Consider the following 24,634-nt stretch of genomic DNA (forward strand, 5'->3'; position numbering starts at 1 on the left):
ACCCTAGTATTGTTGCTCCTGCCTGATGGTGGTTGGGGTGCCTCTTGATGTTAAAATTGAGTGGTGATGGGGTGCAAGGCAGGATGGCAGGTGCAGGGCCAGCAGAAGACTGATGAAGCCAATGACCAGGCCCATTTGGTTGCAATGAATAAAGTCTCCCTTTACTGAACAGATGTAATAGTTCATATGGCAACAATAAGCACAGTTCTGGAGTATGTTACAGAGTGAGCTTCTCCCAATAGTTGTGTATAGGCAATAGCAATGATGGTAGTAATCCTCCCTGAATCTCACTCTACAGTATGTTAACTTTGCAATCTTTCCAAATAACCACAGGCATGCAATTCCATTAAGTCTTTCTGCAGTTCCCAGTTGCAGGGTGCATATCTTAGATCCGGGTGGCCAGTCTGTCTCAAAGTGTGGTGGGCACCAAAGCAATATACCTTAAGGATTTCCAAAGTTTTTACTGACACTGGACCTATGCATTTCCTGTAGTTATAAAGTAGGCTGTCATACTTAGAAGAAGATGAAGCAATTTGGACAATTTGACTCACCATAGGAGAAGCTTGCACCATTCTTGGCCTCTGTAATGTTCCTTATAAATTCACATAAGTAGGAAAATGGAGTAAAGAAGACTTGGCGTTCCTATTTTGATCTTGACTTGTGTGTAGTCTACTTCTATTGAATACCATATGGCAGCTTTGAAACTATTGAGTGTACTCCTCAAGCAACTCCTCAAGCAGTGACCAGGTCTGTGTATGCCTTGGCCAACTGAAGCTCTAGGAATTGATCACGGAGTTCTTGGAATTTCTTACTGCACTTGCTGGATATTTTTGCAAAACCTTCAAGCTGTTTGAACAGAGCATTTTCTATAGTACTACAGTACTGCCATAGCTCTGTTCTACCCTCTCCCAAGCAGCAATAAGTCCTGCTGCTGAATTATCAATGTAGAAAGCTCTGAGTCTCTTGACATGTTCAGTAGACTTTAGGCCAAGGCGCCTGACCAGCAGATCTATATTTTTTCAGCAGATTAAATGCTAATGTCACCAACTATAGTTCTGGAGGCACGTTTCCAGCCTCTGCAGTTCTTGGGCTGGTCATCAAAATGGGTGAGAAGTTGAACCCATTTAGTAATGCCAATAACCCCAAAAGAATAATGGACAATATGAAAAAAGTCTAATTTCAATTCATCAAAATGGGTGAGGCCAGTCTTAGTAAGATCATGGTAGACCATATACCTTGCAGACTTTGATCTGTCTGTTTTCTCTGACTTTGGCAAAGGAATTGCTGGCTGAGTAGTGCTGATCATATTGTTTGTAATGTTCTGGCTCAGAAACACAGGAAGATATGGGGCTGCATAGGCATCAGCATAATAGTTGGTTTAAAGGCCATAGGCCTAACCACATGTAGAACTGAACCTGTGAGGTTGCCCAGGGTTTGGGGACTGTCTGGCATATTGGCTTGCGTCTGTCTGGGCCTCTGTGTACTGAGCTAACTGAGGTGCGGGTCTCTGGTGTGTGAAGAAAGGCCAGGATGCCAAATCAGTTGTGCATTGTACTAACCTTGGATGTAAGGTGCTGCAGAAGGATCTGTGCCTTGTTGCTCTGGAGAAATATCTGCGCTTTTGGGAGCATTTGCAGCAATCATATTTTCACTGTTTTGGTATAGCACATTAAGGTAATTTTACAAGTCATGCACTCCACAATTCTAGCTTTAAAAAGTTGTATTGTAGGACTTTTGCAATTTTTGGAGCTTATTTGCAAAAAATTGCAACATTTTGCAATTTTTACACCACACACTCCGGTTTTGTAAAGTAGGTGGGAAAAGGGTGTTGGTTAGCAATAGTATGTTATTTTCACTCCAGATTTATCACTGAAGTTTTTTCAAAAGATGCAAAAAAAAGTCACAAACCTACTCCTGTAGGGAGTGGCGTAAACAAAGTGGAGTACCATTTCTATATAAAAGTGTTAGATTTAAGATGTGGCAAATTTAACAAACAACGTGCTATATTTGATAAATTTGTTGTAAAGTATGCCAGTGCAGACTCAAGCAAAACTGACTTCAAATATTACCCACATGATAAATTCCCCCACAGTTTCTCGTGTGTTCAAGAGGATTGTCTACATTCACTTCACTTATTGTGCATTCACACGGTCGCATCCATTTTGGGTACCACAAAATGAGAATCGGCAAAACACGGTCAACGCCCATAAGCACCCAGCATCGCATATGGACTTCAATGGGTCCATGATCCGCAGGTTGCAGCCAAAGATAGAATATAAAAAAGTAGTTATGGGAAGCTCACCAAAATAGAGCATGGCCTGCTACCATCTAATAGTTAAACAATAAATATACAAAAGATAGTCAGTACTATATGGACATGTACTAGCAGGCTGCGCCAAAGAGACGTAGCCTGCTATGAAAACACTGAAGGCAGGCTTGGGCCTTCATCAGGTCCTAGGCTGCCATGCCAAAATATTTGCACCCCACAATCTCTTTCATGGGGTGCTGATGGGAGACAGAGGGAGTTCACTCAGTCTGTAACCGCTAAGATGCCATGGTCCCTATTGACCTTGGTATCTAAGGGGCTAAATGGTCTGTTGTGGCTTCTATTCATGCTGCTTCAGCTACCATGCCTACTGCAGCTTTGGCTTCTATTTTTGCCTTCTTTTGCATAAAGGTCACGTATACCTTTGTAGCCTCTCTTTCTGCAGGTGCCCTTATAAGCTGCTCAGAGTATGAAATATTTTGCAAATCGTGACTTAGATGATCTTTTAGAAAGCCTGGTGAACTCAGAAGCACAAGATGTTTCCTGTAACTGTGTGACGCTTGACATTGTTTTGACTTAGTTTCACCTACTGAAGGTGTCTAATTTAGAATTAAAATGTATAAAGCTTTACCATTTTCTAGAGAATCTTGAGTATTAAGTTACTTCAAAATACCATCGTCCTGGTATTTCATTTGATAAGTTCATGTACTATACAAAGTTGTCGTAGGGCTCTCTCTAGTGGTGACACATCAAAAGCATGCTGTGGAGACATAACTCAGCCACAAGTTTGAGCCTAGAGCTATCAGGATCTATGCTGTGTTTGTCTGATCTGCAGCTGATGTTTTTTTTCTGACACTGTCTGCACACTGCTATTGTCTATGGCTGTATCTCTGCTGAAACTCTAAACTGGCTTTACAGGTACAGCTGGCTGTCTTTTCCAACCATCTTTTCACTGTTCTGACACAATAACTAGTCAGCAAGAGTGAGGCTTATAAGACAGTATGGCATAGCATACCTCCTAACTATTGAAAAGGACGAGGGACAGTATGTGCGTTGCGTGAAGCGCGCCGTGGCATTTTTTTCCGTCATTAGGTCACGCCTCTAACTGCACCCAAAGCATTACTAGACACCTAATCCCACCCAGTTCACTAAATGCCCCCACATGGTAATTATTCCCCCTTTATGTAACAACACAGTAGTTATGTCCACATTGTGCCCCCTTCACAAATATGTGTCCCTCACAGTAGTTATGTCCAGATATGTGCCCCCCCACAGTAGTTATGCCCAGGTATGTGCCCCTCATAGTAGTTATGCCCAGTTATGTGCCCTCTCACAGTAGTTTTGCCCTGATATGTGCTCCCTCACAGTAGTTTTGCCCTGATATGTGCTCCCTCACAGTAGTTTTGCCCTGATATGTGCTCCCTCACAGTAGTTTTGCCCTGATATGTGCTCCCTCACAGTAGTTTTGACCTGATATGTGCTCCCTCACAGTAGTTTTGACCTGATATGTGCTCCCTCACAGTTGTTTTGCCCTGATATGTGCTCCCTCACAGTAGTTTTGCCCTGATATGTGCCCCCTCACAGTAATATGCCCAGTTATGTGCCCCCTCAAAGTAGTTTTGCCCTGATATGTGCCCTGTCAAAGTAGTTTTGCCCTGATGTGCCCCCTCAAAGTAATATGCCCAGTTATGTGCCCCCTCACAGTAATATGCCCCCTCACTGTACCTTTTCCCTGATATGTGCCTCCTCAAAGTAAATATGACCAGATATGTGACCCCTCACAGTATTATGACCAGATATGTGACCCCTCACAGTAATATGTGTGCCCTCACAATTATATGCCTTATTATGTGACCCTTCACAGTAATATGCCCAGTTATGTGTCCCCTCACAGTTATGATGCCCAGGTATATGCCCCCTTCACAGGAATTAAAAAAACTAACTGTACATACTCACCTGGTTCCTCTGATCTCCCCAGCAGCAGCAGGATGCACTTGGAGCTGCTGGTGTGTGTAGGAGAAGGAGGAGCACAGCTGATTCCCGGCCGGCCCCGCCCCTGCACAGACCAGCAGTGTGCAGCGCCGAGAGGGGGGAGGAATGAAGAAGAAGGGAGCAGACGGCTCTCTGCTTCATCATTACAGGCAACTGTCTCTATCAATGTTCAACTCAGCTGGAATAGGCATGTACAAAGAGTCGTGCATGTATTTTATTTTTAGGCTCAGAAAAAAGCAGGTGAAAAGATTATTTTTTATTTTGTATTTCAACAAGAAATGTGAACAGAAAAACACCACAATGAAAATGGCTACCAGGGACTGGAAGAATAGAGGGACTGATGATATCATATCCTGATTACCGAGGGATAGCAGGGACAAATTTAAAGGGGTTCTACAGTTATTTTAAACTTTGAATAGATCATCAGCATCTGATTGGCGGGGGTCCGACACCCGGGACCCCCGCCGATCAGCTTTTTGAGAAGGCAGCGGCGCTGGCAGTAGCGCTGCGGCTTTCTCGCTGTTAACTGCAGGCACAGTGACATCACGACTAGTATCAGTGGCCTGGGCGGGGCTAAGCTCTGTTCACTTTAATGAAGTTTAGCACCGCCCAGGCCAGTGATATTAGTCGTGACGTCACTGGGCCTGCGATAAACAGTGAGAAGGCCACGGCGCTACTGCCAGCGCCGCTGCCTTCTCAAACAGCTGATTGGCGGTCCAGGGTGTCGGACCCCCGCTGATCACATGCTGATGATTTATCCAGAGGATAGATAATCAGTTTAAAATAACTGCAGAACCCCTTTAAGCTTGGCATCTGCCGTAGAGCCTTGGCAGGCTCTTCCTCTCCCTGCAGCGCTGAAATAAACATCAGTCAATGGGGGACATATGGCAGGCCGCAACAGTGACCTGTTCCCTTGCATCACTACAAATGGAAGAGGAAAACCTAAAGTGTTAAAAACATCTGTACAGAGAGTTCACTATGGTACTGTAAACGGAAATTCTGTTATCTACAGATTTATCTACAGATTTATCTGCTTGTAATATTATAATACACCACAAGATGGCACTCTAATCTGGTAGTAAGATTTACATACAAGTTTTAGTGGCATCAGTGAGTGCTATCCTGTGCTGTGATTAATTCCAAAGTAGATGAGCATTTCAACAATTATCTATCTGATCGCTAGAACTTTAAATTAATCCAGCCTTGATTAAAAAGAGTTATAAAAGTATATACTAGATATTGTATGCCAGCGTTCAAGGACTCCCTTGTGTCCCATTCTAAAGACAGTTTGCATTTCACTACTGGAATTCTTTATCAAGTGGAAGATGAAAAGTATAAAAAAAGAAATGTCTACGTAAAGTTTGTAATTAATGTCTTGGTTGGAATGGCCAGAGTTATATGCTCTATGCAGCCCTGTTGTACATGCCTATTATGTTAGGCCCTAAATAGCACTGTGTCCAGCATATTTTCTTGTGATATAAATTGGCTGGAAATAAAGTTTACAGTAGCTGCTAAAAACTGCCTCCCACCTCTGTTAGTGGCATGCATCTTCTGTGTGTAGCTGCAGGGTCCTGACATCATCACTGAACCTCTTCTCCTGGGAGGACAGCATTATAGCATCTTATACCATAGCATTGTAGATCATTATGCTATTCCTTCTGCTTTATTTTTCATGTTTTACACCTGCCATCACAAATTATGTAATTTGAGGAATTTATTTAATAAGTGTTATTTATTGTCAGACAAAATATTTTTGTATTTATGTTTACATGTCTCATTTATTTGTTAACTGTGCTATTATATATCTAACTGACTGTACATTAGGCAATGTGTGTATATATATATATATATATATATATATATATACTTGTACATCAGCCTATGTACTAATACTATATATACTTGTACATACATGATATGCCTGTATGTGAGCCTGTGCGCTAATACTATACCTATACACATGTACATCAGCCTATGTACTAATACTATATATACTTGTACATACATGATATGCCTGTATGTCAGCCTGTGCGCTAATACTATACCTATACACATGTACGTTTGCCTATGTACTAATACTTTATCTATGGTATATACCTGTGCATTAGCTTATGTACAAATATTATCTACCTATCTATCTATATATACACCTCTGCACTAGCCTATGTACTAATGGTATTTACTAATGCCTGTGCATTAGCCTACTAATACTATATCTATATGCCTGTACTAGATATCTGCTTGTTAATGTACAGTAATAGTTCAAGACACTAATGTGTAACATTCTGTTGATTCCATCCATGCAATCAACAGTGAACTGTGAATCTCTAGCATGTAGTGAATATATCTTACGTATCTGCCCAATTTTATTCTCAGATTTACTTTGCACACACAGCTCTGAAGTGCATAGAAAGTGCAAATATGGACGGAAGCAGCCGTACAAAGGTGATTTCCGAATTCATGGACACACCAGAGGGTCTAGCCATTGATGCCATCAACCGAAAACTTTACTGGACAGACAGAGGGTATATATGGTTCTATATGTGAGGCTGTATTGTGCTGCAGTTAGTACCGTAGAGTGATCCACTGTATTTCCATCTAAAAATGTAGTCTTCCTCCAGAACGTAAGTTTGTGAATTCTTTCTGTCTTTTTCTGCCAGACCAGTGAATATCTATTTATTCAAGGTCAGCCATGGTCTACCAGATTTCTACTGACTACACCATGTTCATTCCTATAGTGCCTCATGCCCCCATCCTCATTGTCACACTCTTTCTGGCTCTTGTTGGATACAATGTAAAGCTTGAGAAAGAAACAAACAGAGGAAACCATACTTGTAAAAAAATCTGTTCCTGTGGCCATGTCATTTAGTGATGTCCTGGCAGAGCTTTAGATATTTCCCATGACAATGTCTGCAGAAATCAGTAGCTACTCACATCCATAAGTCTAAAACACAAGCCCTTACACCTACAGGATATACAGTACATTATACTGTAGGATTTTCTGTAAACTTTTACTAAGTGCTTTTACTATATATACATTTTCTGTGCCTCACCCAACTAGGATGTGTGACTTGATGGTAAACGGACATGGCACAAAGTACACCAACCAATAAGTGGTATATTCATTGGGCAAATGTGTCTATAAAGGTGTTCCAAATTTATCATCCAGCATGAACCTCAATGTGTCTATCATTACTGTGGAGTTGAGGCAAATACTGTATAGTAAGCTAGGTGAGCTTACTGGCTTAATAAAATATACAACTACAAGTATTTAATTTCAATGGTCGCAGCTAAAATTTGGTGCAACCAGTTATTCAGTGTAAACTGGCAAGTACTGCTTTCAGAAGAATGGAAACTGAAAAACAATCCAGCTGAGTGTGAGCGGGAGCTGTGTTGGGTATTTGTGCTTTTTTTGTAACTGATCTAACTTTAAAAAAAAAAAAAAAAAATTGTTTTGAATGGAGTATTAGTAGATTAGTAACTTTTGTACACATACAGGTGAAACTCGAAAAATTTGAATATCGTGCAAAAGTCCATTTATTTCAGTAATGCAAATTAAAAGGAATTGCATTAATGCAGCTTAAAATTTGAACTTTGTGAAAAAGTTCAATATTCTAGGCTCAAAGTGTCACACTCTAGTCAGCTAATTAATCCATACCCCCTGAGCAAAAGGCACCTGAGATTGTGACTTTGGGATTTTCATAAGCTGTAAGCCATAATCATCCGAATTATAACAAATAAAGGCTTGGAATATCTCGCTTTGCATGTAATGAGTCTATCTCATATGTTAGTTTCACCTTTTAAGTTGCATTACTGAACTAAATGAACTTTGCACGACATTCTAATTTTTCGAGTTTCACCTGTATACAGTAAATGTTGTTTTCAAACTCATTACTTATTTTTTAGCTTTCTAATTTTTTTTAAAACAGAAAATCCTGCATAGAAATGAGTGATTTAAGTGGAAGAAACCGGAAAATAATTGTGGAGAAAAATGTACATCAGCCAAGAGGAATTTGTGTTCATCCAGGTGCTGGGTAAGAAACAATAGGCAAGATTCCTCATGAGTGGAGTCTGCGTTGCCATACATTTCATATTAGCGCTAGCAGGGTCCGGCAGGGGAACAATCTGCCAGATCCATACTAACACTAGCCCATGTGTGCCCTCCGGAAGTCCGCTCCGGCCCCATTCACTATAATGGGGACGGACAGGATATGCGGCCGCAGCGCGGCAAACATGCCAAGAGACGGCCGAGCAAAAACTGCAGCATGCTGAAGTTTTTTTCTGGCCGCCTCTCGGCTTGTCCCCATTATAGTGAATGGGGCTGGAGCGGACTTCCAGCAGCACACATGGGCTAGCGTTAGTACGGATCAGGCAGGATGTTTCCCTGCTGGAACAGACTGCCGGACCCTGCTAACGCTAATGTGAAAGTAGCCTAACACTGTCTTTGTCTTGAAATGTTACTCCGTTTTCTACAACACTCTTTATTGGAATCAGATTGCAACAATTTTTGTGACAATAAAAAGTTGCATTTGATAAATCTGGCTTATAGGGGTTGTCCCCTCTGACTGTTTCCATGGATCGGACTAAGTGCTGGTTATGGTTGGCCAGTTTAAGGAAACATCTGAGCAAGCCGGTTTCCGCTGTTTCCGTGACTCCCAATGAAGTGAAAAGGAGCTACATAAACAGCGTAACAGAATAAGATATGCTGCTTCCATGACTCCCACACTTATATATTCTACTTCCTGTCCTGGCTCTTTAAAAATGATGTGTCATCACAAAATGAAGTGCAATCTGCAGGCAGCATGTTATAGAGCAGGAGATGAGAAGATTGATATATAGTTTTGAGGGAAAAGATTTAGTTAAACTTGCAATTAAAACATTTTAATCTCTGCTCTTTCTTACTTCAGTTGTACATGGGTAGGTGTTATCAGTGATTGGTAGCATTCTCTGTGTAAGTGTGTATACAGAGCTAGCGTTGTCACTGATAGTTATACATGGGGAAGTGTTATCAGTAATTGATAGCATTCAATGTGTGTGTGTGTATACAGAGATAGCTGTCAGTTACTGACAGTTATACACAGGGGTGGTCTTAAGTGCAGTAATGGCAGAGATTGAGATAAATATATATACACACAGTACAGACCAAAAGTTTGGACACACCTTCTCATTCAAAGAGTTTTCTTTATTTTCATGACTATGAAGGCATCAAAACTATGAATTAACACATGTGGAATTATATACATAACAAACAAGTGTGAAACAACTGAAAATATGTCATATTCTAGGTTCTTCAAAGTAGCCACCTTTTGCTTTGATTACTGCTTTGCACACTCTTGGCATTCTCTTGATGAGCTTCAAGAGGTAGTCACCTGAAATGGTCTTCCAACAGTCTTGAAGGAGTTCCCAGAGATGCTTAGCACTTGATGGCCCTTTTGCCTTCACTCTGCGGTCCAGCTCACCCCAAACCATCTCAATTGGGTTCAGGTCCGGTGACTGTGGAGGCCAGGTCATCTGGCGCAGCACCCCATCACTCTCCTTCATGGTCAAATAGCCCTTACTTTCAAAGTTTTCCCAATTTTTCGGCTGACTGACTGACCTTCATTTCTTAAAGTAATGATGGCCAATCGTTTTTCTATACTTAGCTGCTTTTTTCTTGCCATAATACAAATTCTAACAGTCTATTCAGTAGGACTATCAGCTGTGTATCCATCTGACTTCTCCTCAACGCAACTGATAGTCCCAACCCCATTTATAAGGCAAAAAATCCCACTTATTAAACCTGACAGGGCACACCTGTGAAGTGAAAACCATTTCAGGGTACTACCTCTTGAAGCTCATCAAGAGAATGCCAAGAGTGTGCAAAGCAGTAATCAAAGCAAAAGGTGGCTACTTTGAAGAACCTAGAATATGACATATTTTCAGTTGTTTCACACTTGTTTGCTATGTATATAATTCCACATGTGTTAATTCATAGTTTTGATGCCTTCAGTTTGAATCTACAATTTTCATAGTCATGAAAATAAAGAAAACTCTTTGAATGAGAAGGTGTGTCCAAACTTTTGGTCTGTACTGTATATATATATATATATATATATATATATATATATATATATATGACCAGCTCCTCCTGCTCTGTAACATGTTTACTGCACATTGCATTGCATTTTGTAATGACAGGTCCTCTTTAACATCCTGTTTATTTGGACTTTTACCATTTCAACAATCTCAGATAACTCTCTTAGGGAGACCATCACTGCAACCAAAGAGAGCTCCTCTGTAGTGACTCAATTAGAGTTTCACTCATTACACTAATCAATGCAGTGCTGTTCTGTGGTATAACACAGTAGGTGTGGAACCGCTTTGTCACTGAACTGATTAGACTTAGGGCTACTCCTAAGGGCATTAGTCCTAAGTGCCCCCCTTGTCTTAACACTAAACCATGTTCAGGGATCTGGACTCTGCTACGGGGAACTGGTAGGTCGCTACCTCTTAAAGTAGTCTGAGTGGGTCAAGATACACTGGTGCCAGGAAGCTAGGGAACAGACAGCAGCGAGATTATAGGACAAAATAAGGTCAGGGCAGGCTGAGTTTGTTCAGTCCGGTAAACAGGCAGAAGGGCTGGGCAGGTGCCACAGGAAAGTTAGGTAGAAGTCAGGGCAGGCAGCACAGGGTCAAATTGGTAAACTGGCAGAGGTCAAGATAACACAGTAGCACACTCTTGCAGGACTAGACAAGCTAACACCTTTTTGCTCAGGAACTTTCCTATAGGGAAAGGTGCCCTAAAAACCAAGGGGAATCCACCATTGACTGAAGACCAATTAGGTTAACTGCATATTGACTCTTTTAGAGCAAGTTAGTGTGTGTGCCCTACAGGTGCAGAGAGTAGGAGGCTGTGGCGGGGAGGCCTACAGTGTGAACCATGTAGAACACACACTCAATTGGCTGAAACCACTGGGAAGGAGCATAGGGCTGCTGGCAATACAATAGGGTAGCAGGGGTGAGTATTCTGGTGGTTGTGTCCACGGGCATGGTCCACGGTTACATGAGGGCATTTTTATGTACGCCTATCAAGAGAACAATAGAGATGTCATACTGTTATCCCAATTCCACAACTACTATAATAATAAGGATTACCTTGCAAAGCTCAAAGCAGCTGTAAATTGACAGTGGATAAGTTATCTACTTAAGAGGTTTAATAATTTATGCTGACTGCTATTGAAGGATAATATTTTGTATTTAATTTTCATTTGTACAGTACTGCCAAAGTGAAAAAGAACAACAGCTAAATATTGTGCAAAATTGTTCCCTATGAATATCGAGTTTAAAACAATACCACTTTCTGATGGAAGGGTCTTCAATCACCTTAAAGAGAACATGTCATCATGAAAATGCTGTTAGTCTGCATGCAACATGTTGTTATGGAGCAGGAGGAGCTGAGCAGATATATAGTTTCATAGGAAAGGCTTCAGCAAAACATGTCAATTATGAATTAAAATCTTTGCTGTTTCTGAGTTCAGTAGCTATGCGTCCGTTTCATGTATAAATGTGTATACATAGATAGCTGTCAATCACTGATAACACTGCCTACTTGGATACTGAGCTTAGAACAAGCAGAGATTTAAATGCTGAATTATTTCCAGTAAAACTCTCTAGCAATCTTTTTATCTATACAACTGCATTATTATTAAAGTCTACAAGCCCAAACTATGCCTCTTATTTCATCCAGTTTTGCTTAGAACATGAAGCTCCACCAAAACTGGTGCCTAGGACAACTACTAATACATGCATCACAGTATATAACGTAGTCTCTAGGTGTTAATGTTGTGTTTTCTAGTATTGTTTTATAAGACCACACTGATTTATCATTTCTTACTCTTAAGGAGATTATTTTGGACAGATATTGGGCCCAATCCATATATAGGAAGCTCCAGTCTAGATGGTCATGAAAGGATGGTTGTGATCAGCACTAATTTAGCGTGGCCTAGTGGGATTACTGTGGACACCCTCACAAATAAGCTGTATTGGTGCGATACCAAGAGATCTGCTGTGGAATCTTCTGATTTGGATGGATCAAACCGATTCCTCCTTTCGCAGAATGATGTAGGTGAGGTTTTGGGGTAATATACTTTCTTGAGAATAAATGATTTGCCTCAGGTGGACCTACACAGATACAATACACTATACAACAGGATAAATAGCAATTGCCTTACCATATTATCTAATTAGAAGTTATGTCTACTATTCCACGGGGAAGACATGGGGAGTTACACCTCCCAGTGGATTTCCTATTAGCTATTAGACAACTTCTAGTTACCATATGCTACTCTCTAATTTGTGTAGGTTCCCTGAAGGTTAAACTACACTTTGTAATTGATTAAAGGGTTGTCTCAGCACCAACAAAGATTTCACATCACAAGGATATCCCACCAATGTTAGACTGTTTGGGGTCCAACTGGTGTGACCTCCTCTGATAGAAAGAAGTGGCAACTTCCCTAGGAAAGTGCCACACCATTGGCTGCACATAGCTTTTTTACTTAGGCTGTATAGTCAATGGAAAACAAAGTGGTCTTCAAGATAAAAGCGAGTCTTGAAACAACTCCTTTAATGTCCAAACATGTGATCATATTGTGTTTATTTCTATGTATGTATCAGTATTTTACTGAACTTCTGTATGTTCACATTACATAGTAGGTTGCTTTACTTTTACATTATGAAAAATACATATATTTTGTAGGCCATCCTTTTGGTATAGCCGTATTCGAAGATCACATATGGTTGACTGACTGGCTGCAGCCATCTATAATAAGAATGAACAAAAGGAAGGCAAAGAGCTGGGTACGTGTACAGGGCGATATGAAGAGGCCTTCAGCACTTGTGGTCATACACCCTTTGACCAAGCTAGGTAATCTTTATAGATATATGAACACTTTATTTCATCATGACTACATCCATCTTTTGATCACATAGGTATTAAAGAGAATTTGCCACTGAAATAAAAGTAATGGAACACATGGAAATATGGGTCATTGATTTGCTTAGTTTAACAATTGGAATAGCATATAAATTTGGATAGTTATGGAATGTAACTCTGCAAAATAGAATGGATAATATATGTAACATCATTAGCCATCATTTATTATTACAGCGCTAACATCAGTGTAGATTAGTTCAACTAGCTTGGTTTTGAGAAATTGCCACACGGCCAAAAAAGACCCCTTCCCAAACAATTTTGCAAATGAAAAAACACATTGGTGGACCTTCATGAAAATATCTAAAAGAAAACTGTCTTTGTTACCTCTAACAACCAATCACAGCACATCTTAATTTCCTATAGTGCTGTAAAAAAAATGAAAACTGCACTGTGATTGGTTGCTACGGGCAACAAAAATGTTTTCCTTTTAGAGAGTTTCAGAAATGTGTTATGTTCAATATGCATGTATTGAACTTTTTAGTCTTCTGCTGACAACCAGTAAGCATCTGACCACTGCATTTTATCAATTAAAACTGCCTTTCATTAAATGCCTGGAAAACTTGACCTAAATTCTGTGTATTAATTTAACCTTAGTGAACCAAGTCCTATATATAGTATTAGGTAATTATATCTCAGGTAATAGTAAAATTAGTGAAACCACAGCACTCAAGGATTGTGATGCAAATAAATTTGTCTTTATTCAGAGAGCTCCAAATATGACCATTAGAGGGCTGATTCTAATGTCTTGGTCCGTCCTGGACCTTGCTCAAGGCCGATAAGAAGGAGCTCGAGCAGCTGTAGACTAGCAGAGTGGATCATCTCGGAGACACTAATCGGCCATGACCAAGATCTGGGATGGACTGAAACACTAGTGTCAGCCCTCTAATGGTCATATTTGAATAAAGACAAATGTATTTGCATCACAATCCTTGAGTGCTGTGGTTTCACATCTTAGAGATTGCCTCCTACAACTGAGCACCACCTCCACCAGGATGCCGACCAGAGACTCCCTACAGGTAATAGACAGTAGGCTTCCAAGTCAGAATTTATCTGCTGATGGGCTGACATCTAATTGATTTCAATATGCCTTCTCTTCCCTTTTACTTTGAACATGAAATTATTCTGAAAACTTTTTATACAAATTCTTAATATACGGTAGAAAACAAAGATAAAGCCTCACTTTAAGGACCCATGAAAAGAGCTTATAATGGCATGGTACAATCTTTGAGGTGATGTCGTACAGTATACATGAGGCCAAAGGATGATCTTTGTGCAAAGTGAGGATATATGGCTTCTCATGCCAGTCCTTTTCTAGAAAAGCAGCATTCTATACAGGATTCCAAGGTTTGCTTTCATTAAGATTCCTTTACCATTGGAAAACCACTAAGAAAGTGCACTTATAAGAATCTATTTTTAGACAAGAATTCTGTCTATGTATACCATGATCCGTCAAAGTCATTTTCTACAAAAAAATAAACCAAAACCATAAGCTACAGAAAGTGTCTCACCTTGACACGCCGGACTATTTATAAGATTATGCTTTCACAGAGGAATTTAACACAAATGAACAAGTGACATCATTGCTAAATATTCCTACATTGTTAATGTACTGACTTAATCTGTGCTCAGTAGAGGAACAATCATCACATAAGATCTTTGTATTTTCTGCCATCAGACTTTCTTTTTCCTTATCTCATATGGGCAACAGCATAACATTGCTGGTATCCAAGTATGCTACATAGGTCTACCTTCTGGCAGAAACTTGGAATATTTAGAGTATGGAAAATCTGATTGGTGGAAGTCTAACCACTGGGACCCTCAGTCTCATATCCCTTATTACTGTCCTGAAGTCAAACCAAAGTAGGAAAACTTCAATATAGTAATCCAAGGTGATCACAGCACTCTATCTATTCTGGCTGATGTGGGTGCTCGTCAAGGGTGTGTTCCTGGCTCCACCTCTTGGAACTCAATTTGTATTAAACAATTCAGACAGCACACCAATTTTTGTTATGCTTGATTAGTCTTTATTTAGCTGGACATGGTGGTATACTGAACAACGTTTCGGGCAAATTGAATGCCCTTCATCAGGCAAGCGTGCGTCCACTTGACAGCAGGGAGAGCTCACAGTTGGATTGACGTAATCTCACGCTGCGAGAGCTCGCGCATGCGCAGTGCCAGTATTGTGTTCCTTCCCTGTGCTGGCATCAGCCTCAGGGAAGGAACTGTGCATGCGTGACCTCGCGCATCGTGAGATTACGGCGATCTAACTGTGAGCAAGGAGGAGATTCGGAGGACGCAGGCGGTGCTGGGCTCCTTCACAGGGGGGCGTGGCTGGGCACCAAGAAGGTTAGTACAGCCCCTTGGGCACCTTACCAGGGTCATTTACATATATATAAAATCATTTTTTAATGCACACAGCCCTATAGGACAGGTATATTGCAGACATGCTAGCGGCGATCTAGCCGTGCATGTACGCAGCTATATAACCTCAAACGAGGTAACAGAATCACTTTAATGATCAATGGGGTGAATATCTCATGCTGGATACTTCTTTAATTCTAGCATAAGGGTGTAGGAGAGCAATCACAGGCTGACCGTGTTCCTTTGTCCAGCTCGTGCTAGGAAGAAACCAGCAGATACAATTCCCAATTGGGTAAAATAAAAGTAGCAAACACCCTAAGCACCATTAAGTGGTCCTTATCTTCCTCTTTCCAGAAACGGGATTAAGAGAATACGGAATAGGACCCATTGCAAATTTGCACATTTCGTTTTAATAATATTGTTTGCATAAATTGCCTTTATACCTCAGCTAGAATTACTCCCTAAATTTGTGGTTCCTCCTGAGACCTGATAGTTGGTAAAAGTTAAAACCTTTTCAATTCGAATCAGGTATTTTTACAATACAGATTAGATTTTATGGTTGTGACAAAACATAGCCAAATCAGTATCCCACAATTCACAATACATTTCACAAAATATTTTATATCTCATTTCATCGATTTAATCTATTTGTCTATGCTAATTTATATTTATACAGTATATGTACACGTGGAGTGACACAAAATAAATTGGAAGAAACCCAAGCCTAAACTGCAGAACCACATCCCGCTGAGGACATTATTGTTTCTTCTCAATGCAAATAATCCATCAAATGACAGTATTCTTTAGTAGATTTCTCAGCCTGGACAGATAACTGTGACGAGGTCTCGAGTTTCTACATTCCAGACTGCTGTCCTCAACTTTAGGCTGTTGTCCTATTACTAACAGTGGAATTACAGGCAGACTCTAACAACAGCTGGGGGGAAGGATGGGATGGCAGAAGCCCCAGTAATCCTCATTGTCATCATGTCATTCATGTTCCCTATTTAAGTAGTAACTAGAGGCAAGAGCGATAACAAAGACAGAAGGCGTTATTACCACTGGCCACAAACTTTTTTAAGGCAATTTGGAAAACACGCTGACCCCATAAACATGACACATGACAACATAATTATGCTAGGAGGGTCGTGTCATGACACCATGTTGTCTTAAATAGTTGCGTTATCTAATCAGGGACTACAGTACTCATAAATATGACAACACTGATAAACCCGAGTACTGTATTACTAACTGCAAGTCCAGTGTCTATTTTCATATTAGAGAGTCAGTATTAGGACACTGTGTACAAAGCTGTTGTGAGCCATTGTGATATATAACCTGAGCAAGCGGCAGGTCCTTACTGTGCTTATCTACGGCATATTTCAGATGCCTCTGGAATATTAGTCTTCTTTTCACTAAAGGAAAATATTGAATTTGAAAAGGTGCCAAATCACAAGCCGCACTGAAAAGAAGAACTTATCCTGTGGATGTGGATAACCCTTTCATATAGTCCTGACAGCTACTCATATGCTGCATAATACTTGCTGTCAAGAGTGTGCAGAACATATATACTTTAATGTATGCAGTTGATCCATTGACATGGTTTCATGTGCAGCAACCTGATGGGAAGAGCAAAGATGAGGATAGGATAGTTGTGTGGGTGGTAGAAGTTGTTGCAGTACACATGGTAACCGGGCCATCCTTCCTCACTCCCAGGGCACAGTGATGAGAGGGCCGCAGGTAGGAGCAGTAGTTGTTTCCACCTAGGAGCACCCTGGTTGGAGTCTCCTGGCAGATGGGGTGCCCTTGATGGTGAGGTGCGGAATGATTCACAGGAGTGCAGCTAAAACATCTTTACTTGAATATGATGACCCAACACTTCCATACAAGATGGAGGCAAAAAATCTTAGTACACCAGTTCCAACAAAGTTCTTCCTGAGGTATGCAGTGCCAGTTGACAGGTGCACATAAATCCAAAATTTCTCTGCAATATTTCAAATGTTGGAAGCTGCACATGTGCAGGAAAGGGCAGTCAGTAGCATAATATCCAAAAAGACATATGAAGCCTCTATTTTAGCTGCAGAAAGCTAAAGATTGTTTACACAGCAGAACGTAACACGAACCTATGGTTTTTACTGCCGGCAAATGGAGGCATACTGGATTCATAGGAAAGGGACCCCATCCAATACACCACATGGTATCATATGGCCAATGTAAATGGCTTATTGAGAGCTTGGAAGCTACAAGAAGGAAGAACAGCTACGCCTAGAACCTCAGAAACTTTAAGGCAATTATGAACATCTCAACAGGAGATATATGCCATTTTGCTACATTCTGATTGTAGATTTGTATTCAAGATGACTTTAGATCTAGCACAGCCTGAATCAGAAATCTGATTTGAATTTTGAGGAACCTGTCATGTCAGCTACAGACAGCATGTTATAGAGCAGGAGGAGCTGAGAAGATTGAGGTATATTTTAATGGAAAAAGATCCAGAATAACCTATATATCATTAATTTATATTTCTGCCCATTCTGGGCTTTGGCGTCCAGGAGGCGGTCCTATCAGTGATTGACAGCCTCCCCTCTATGACTGTGTATACAGAGATAGCTGTCAATCACTGATAGGACCGACTTCAAAGCCCAGAATGAGGAGAAATGTAAATAAATAAAATGAAAGTTTTACTAGATTATTACCACAAAACCATATATCAATCTGTTATTCTCCTCTGGCTCTATAACACGCTGCCTGCAGATTACACTGCATTTTTGAGGTGACAGGTTCCGTTTAATCAAAGGAAGGCATTGGACTAAACGTGACTGTGAAACACATATCACAGTGATATATTGTGACAAAAGCCATTGAAAACCACTGAAAAAGTCAATTAACATTTCTTTTTGTAATTGTCTAATGCCTTCTCCAGCAATATAATAGAGAATAAAGATGACAAATGCAGCCAAAGTTTTAAAAAAATGTATAGAAAACAAAGTTTTTTTTAAGAGGGACATATTTTTCAGATTTTTTTTTTTCCATTGAACTCAGTGGAAAGCATGTGAATGTGGAGAGTTATTCTTCCTAGAAACATGGGTATACAGTTTTCTATAGGTGCCTTATTATGGCCCTGTAGGCAACGAGAGATATGAGTCTTTACTCTCAAAAAAGATGAGTGGATTAGACATTGAAAGCGATCATTAGTTGTCGTATGTCTTAAACTAAGAACTGTATTATTGCACGGCCAATACTATTCATTCAGTTCATATGCTGTACGTTGCCTTGTGCCACTCACAATATACAGGTGAGGTGTCATCTGCTCACCAGTTATGAAGGACAACAGTGGGTAATTAAAAATTCTTGAAATCTCTGCAGGTTATAATTTAAACGTTTCTGCTTGTAAATGGAGTGATTCAGATAACAAGACTCCATTTGAGGAATTATTATTTAAAGGGGTTTTCCCATCACTTACAATGGGGGCATATCGCTAGGATATGCCACTATTGTCTGATAAGTGCGGGTCCCACCTCTGGGACCCACACCTACAAGGAGAACGGAGCAGGGAGAGCTGTGGCTGTAGGACCCCGTCCACCACCAAGCACTGCTCCCACGCGCGGCCCCTGCTCCTATTCATTTTTATAGGGCAGACGAAAATAGCCAGCCGCCCCATAGAAATGAATGGAAGTTGACTGCGCATGCGCAGTGCGCCCTCCGTTCATTTCCCCGCTCCGTTCTCATTGTAGGTGCGGGTCTCAGAGGTGGGGCCTGCACCTATCAGACTATGGGGGCATATCCTAGCGATATGCCCCCATTGTCTGAGATGGCAAAATCCCTTTAAGAGATTGCCTAATAAATTATCAATCAGTCACCTAATGAGTATTGAACACTTTTAGCAGATACTGTAAAAACCTACCATCTCAACCCATAGGCTGGGGCTACACAGTATCACGTGACATTGCATCTAATGATTAGTTAACGATGCCACACGTGACTTGCCACTGTTGATTTCTTGGTCCAACGTCGCATGTAAGTTTGACACCATAGGCCTCAGTAGAATTGTGACATTTCTGAGATTCGGTGGTGTTTTCACAACCAAATCACAGCTCTAGAATAGTCTCAGGACAGCAAGTTTTTTTGGCAGCACAACTTTTTGGAGACTTGCTGTGATATCACTGTGTAGCCCCAGCCTAAAACCTATGTAGAAGCAGAAAGCTGGAGCACAGGGTACAAGATAGAATTGCCTTCTCTGACGTTCACATGGTCTCAAAACTCCATAAATAGCTTCCCCTTGACTTTGATGTCAAAAACTCGACCATTTGTTTTTTAGTAATGGCACATTACTTCTTTCAAGTGGATTTGATGGTGGTTTCCATAGACGTCAATGGGAAAGGGGTAAACACTGAGAAGTAGGAGGTATACCTGAGTCTATTTAGCAGTGTTTCCTCCACCAGAAAAAGACCTGCTTTCATCAGATGATCTGCCACTGATTCTTCTGATTTTGCTGGGTGAACCTAGTCCTAGTCTACCTGGAAAATGTTGACATGCCAGCTGACACTGAGCTCATTATGGAAGAAGAGTTTTCCATTGATAAAAAGGTGTGGAGAAATATGGCAGCAGACTGCAGGCTCGTCATTTGCTTAATACAGACTTTATGAAATGGAGCCATGGAAATACTGCTAATACCCTGAAACAACAGCAGGTAGCCAGGGCTTAAGGTAATCTCCTCCCAAATATGTCTTTATTTGCAGGGAGCACTCAGGTATATCATTTATAAGAGTTTTCTTTGGCGGGCTTATCATTTCATTACACCATGGGTGCTCTGCACGTTCTCCCTAAATAGACAATAAAGCACATATGAGTCACTGTTTTTCTACGCACTCATAACTACATTGCAGTCGTAATCTTTTATAGTGTTAGGAGGATGGAATTAGAAGATCCACTTTGTTTTGATACCCTTCATGGATTGAATTGTATTTCTGGCTGCGGCATAAAGAATGGAAAAGGGGAAGAGAACTGCTTTAGATGCCTTGATGTAGCATAATGGAAGCTTTACTGTGCTGACTATCTAATCTGAGAATACTTGTGATGTGTCCAGATATCCTGGCTTGGCACCCGCTGTGTTCTGAGGGAGTGTCCTCGTTCATCTTCTTTAAAGGCCTAGGGCTTAAGGCCTGGCTCATGTTCAAAGTGAAATGCATTAGCTTGTTAGAAGTGTAACACTTTTATTCAGCCTCCAGTTTAAACTTAGTCTCTGCTTATAACAAAACATGCACCAAATGATGGGATCGGCCACCAGGCACCTGACTATAATAAAACATAATTCTACTTCTAGCTGTCTATATTTATCTGCTGAGCCTATTATACTCATAATGCCCCTTATAATACTAGCAATAATAAGAAAGCTGTGTGATATAATGAATGTGTAATTAGTTTAAGATGAAGTTTGACGGTTTTCTGTGTTGCAGCCATTACTGACAGCATACCTGAACCTAGAAAAGACATAACTGTAGGCAATGAGACAAAGCACCATGAGTCCTTCCTCCACGGCCCACTAACTACCATCTTTTATGCGACAGTTAATGATTCTCACACCAGCAATGCACTGGCAACTGAAATACTGGTGTCAGGTAAGATGCATACTACTGAAAAGGCATAGACATGTTATGGATATCCTTCTAGTTTTGCTATTCTAGAAATATTTAGTTAGTTTCTCATTTCTTGTTTTGTAATTTCATTGTTTATGACAAACTAATTCTCTTGTAAATTGGATTTGAAATAATTTTCACCAGTCACTTTTACCTGGTTACAGTATCTATCTATCTATCTATCTATCTATCTATCTATCTATCTATCTATCTATCTATCTATCTATCTATCTCATATCTATCTATCTATCTATCTATCTATCTATCTATTATCTTTCTATCTATCTATCTATCTATCTATCTATCTATCATCTATCTATCTATCTATCTATCTATCTATCTATTTATTTCATATCTATCTATCTATCTATCTATCTATCTATCTATCTATCTCATATCTATCTATCTATCTATCTATTTATTTCATATCTATCTATCTATCTATCTATCTATCTATCTATCTATATTATACTATCTTTCTATCTATCTATCTATCTATCTATCTATCTATCTCATATCTATCTATCTATCTATCTATCTATCTATTTATTTCATATCTATCTATCTATCTATCTATCTATCTATCTATCTATCTATCTATCTCATATCTATCTATCTATCTATCTATCTATCTCATATCTATCTATCTATCTATTTATTTCATATCTATCTATCTATCTATCTATCTATCTCATATCTATCTATCTATCTATCTATCTATCTATCTATCTATCTGTGACAATGGGATATGTGGTTATGACAAGGGGGCATCCACTACCACTAAAGGAAAGAACATAGAAAAGGATTCCTTACGGTAAGAGCAGTGAGACTATGGAACTCTCTGACTGAGGAGGTGGTGATGGTGAACTCAAAAGAGTTCATTTCTGGAGTGTAATAATATTACAGGGCATAGTTACTAGAATTCTGGAAAAGGGTTGTTGATCCAGGGGGTTATTCAGATTGCCTGATTGGAGTCTGGAAAGAATTTATTCCCATAAAATGAGGAAAACATTTTTCTAAATTCTTTTACTTCCTTTGGATCAACCTTGCAGGATAACAGACTGAATTGGATGGACAGATGTCTTTTTTCAGCCTTATAAACTATGTTATTTATCTATGTATCTATGTATCTATCTATCTATCTATCTATCTCCTATCTATCTATCTATCTATCTATCTATCTATCTATCTATTATCTATCTATCTATCTTTTTATTTATCTGTCTGTCTGATAACTATTTTTCTATATCTATCTATCTATCTATCTATCTATCTATCTATCTATTATCTATCTATGTATCTATCTATCTATCTATCTATCTATCTATCTATGTATCTATCTATCTATCTATCTATCTATCTATCTATCTTTGTATTTATCTGTCTGTCTGATAACTATTTTTCCATATCTATCTAGCTGGCAAATGTCACTATAAAAAAGGAGCACACATAGATGAAAACATAAAAAAAAACTAAAATGAAAAGTTGGGCTAATGCATGAAATATTTTACATTTTTAATAACACAGACATGCGCTAGCAAAATGGCAGTCAGCTGTCAGTCTCAAGTCCAAAGTAATCCTGGTAAAAAATTTGACTTTTCTAATAGGAAGGAATCTAGAAGACTCTTTGTACTTGACCCCTATTATGTTATGTGGGCTTGTTTTATATTTAGAATATGTTTTCTAATACACATGTAATAACATAAAAATGGATTATTTTGCAGATTTTTTTAAAATATATTTTCTTCATATTTTCATGGATTTTACTTCCACTTCACTTTAGTTTGAACTACTGTGTCTAGCGTAAAACATGTCATGGCACGCAGCTATTTATCCCTTCTGTCTACCAATTATCATTTATATTTATATATATTCTTTATGGTAATTCAGTATTTAGTGGAGCTGATCTATGGCCAGTTTATAAGCTAAGATACTGTAACAATTCAACTTGCAATAAGGGAGAGTTTTATAGAAAATGGGGCTTCTTGGGGTTTCCTTCTCAGGGACCCTAGTATGTGGTTATTAAAATGACTTGAAATTAGTGTATGAGAACACAGATGAGAACAGTACATCGCTGGTGGTCTGATGAATGAAAATCATATGGTTCCTATTTGTATGCAGCAATTAAAATGTTAACTTAATTTCAATCTTTGCTTGCAGTGTTATTTTTCTATTGTGGCATGCAAGACAGCAGAAAACCCTTATATTTTTGTAAGGGTTTTTACAGAAAGTGTTAGAAGACTTATAAGAATCCTCTAACTGCATGACTTTTATGGGACAATCCATATTTTCTGTGTGTTCTGAAATACAGAGAACACAGACGTGACCTTCTTAGCTTGAGTGAATGAACTGCTGTAAAATGTATAAATCTATCCAACGTGAAGATATTCTTATTGCATATTTACCAGAGTTTAAAGATTCCACGTGTGCATGCAGTCACTTTGTGAAAGGGTTAATAGCGAATAATCAGTGCAAGGTAAAATTTGGACGTGAAGGGAAGGGAATTGTATATTTTACCAAGAACATATAATACAGTCGTATCTGTCTGAATAAAGCAATGTTTAGCTTTTTTATATCTTGTTATATCTGCTTCATCCTATAAATTCATATGAATATTCAAGCACACCAATTTTGTAAATGCATTTGTATGTAATGTTCTGTATTATATTTAGTGTTGTGTATCACTCTGACAATTTTTTAGTTTTGTATTTATTTGTTTATTTAAGTCTAAAGTATATTTATGGGGTATAACTTATTTAAGTCAATTTAAAATGTGTGTGTGTATATATATATATATATATATATATATCTTTTATTTTTTTATTTTTTTTCCTCTAAGTAATTGGTAACACCAAAGACATGCTTATATACGCATGTAGAAACAGTGGTGAATCCATGTTATTGTATTTGCTGTGAGCTGGGGATTCACACTGTTAATCTAGTCAAATCTTCCCGTGTTGGAAACTATAGACAGCTATATACGCTAATAACTAGTTGTCATGATTGTATTTTAAGAATAATCCATACTGACCTGAAAAAGTGATTTTAAAAGGTCACATAGTAGGTGCACCTGTTCAGTGTGTAATACTTTCTTTGGCAGATTTGTAAGGCTGTAAAACTTTGTTCTCTAAACAGATGAGAGTCTCTGTGTGCACAGTCAGTGCGATATCAATGCACGCTGTGTGCTATCACAAGATGGACCAAGATGCCAGTGCCTGGAAGGCTATACTGGGAATGGCAGGACCTGTAATGGTAATGACATTTGACAAATCCTTCTTTATGACTTTATCTTTAATAGCAGGCGACATAAAGGTATGTTGAGCACTTCGTCAGGGCCAAGCAATAAACTTCTCCCCAAGCTCCCAGAAATGTAGAGCGCATCACCAAATCGCATTTGTATTGTGAGTCTCG

General features: G+C 39.4%; 1 protein-coding gene across 2 annotated transcripts in view; it reads left to right on the forward strand.

Annotated features, from left to right (window-relative positions):
* The window catches only part of EGF (epidermal growth factor), a 193,645-nt gene that overhangs the window by 124,177 nt on the left and 44,834 nt on the right, over nt 1-24,634 (forward strand). For both annotated transcript variants that reach the window (XR_005776343.1, XM_040418371.1), the window contains exons 11-16: nt 6,635-6,783; nt 8,188-8,292; nt 12,139-12,362; nt 12,993-13,160; nt 21,044-21,205; nt 24,359-24,475. Coding sequence is in view for 1 of the 2 variants with exons in the window: in XM_040418371.1 (XP_040274305.1) it covers nt 6,635-6,783; nt 8,188-8,292; nt 12,139-12,362; nt 12,993-13,160; nt 21,044-21,205; nt 24,359-24,475 (925 nt within the window). In the remaining variant the exon portion in view is untranslated. The remainder of the gene's footprint in view (nt 1-6,634; nt 6,784-8,187; nt 8,293-12,138; nt 12,363-12,992; nt 13,161-21,043; nt 21,206-24,358; nt 24,476-24,634) is intronic.

Source organism: Bufo bufo, chromosome 2 (assembly GCF_905171765.1).
Source record: "Bufo bufo chromosome 2, aBufBuf1.1, whole genome shotgun sequence".
NCBI lineage: Eukaryota > Metazoa > Chordata > Amphibia > Anura > Bufonidae > Bufo > Bufo bufo.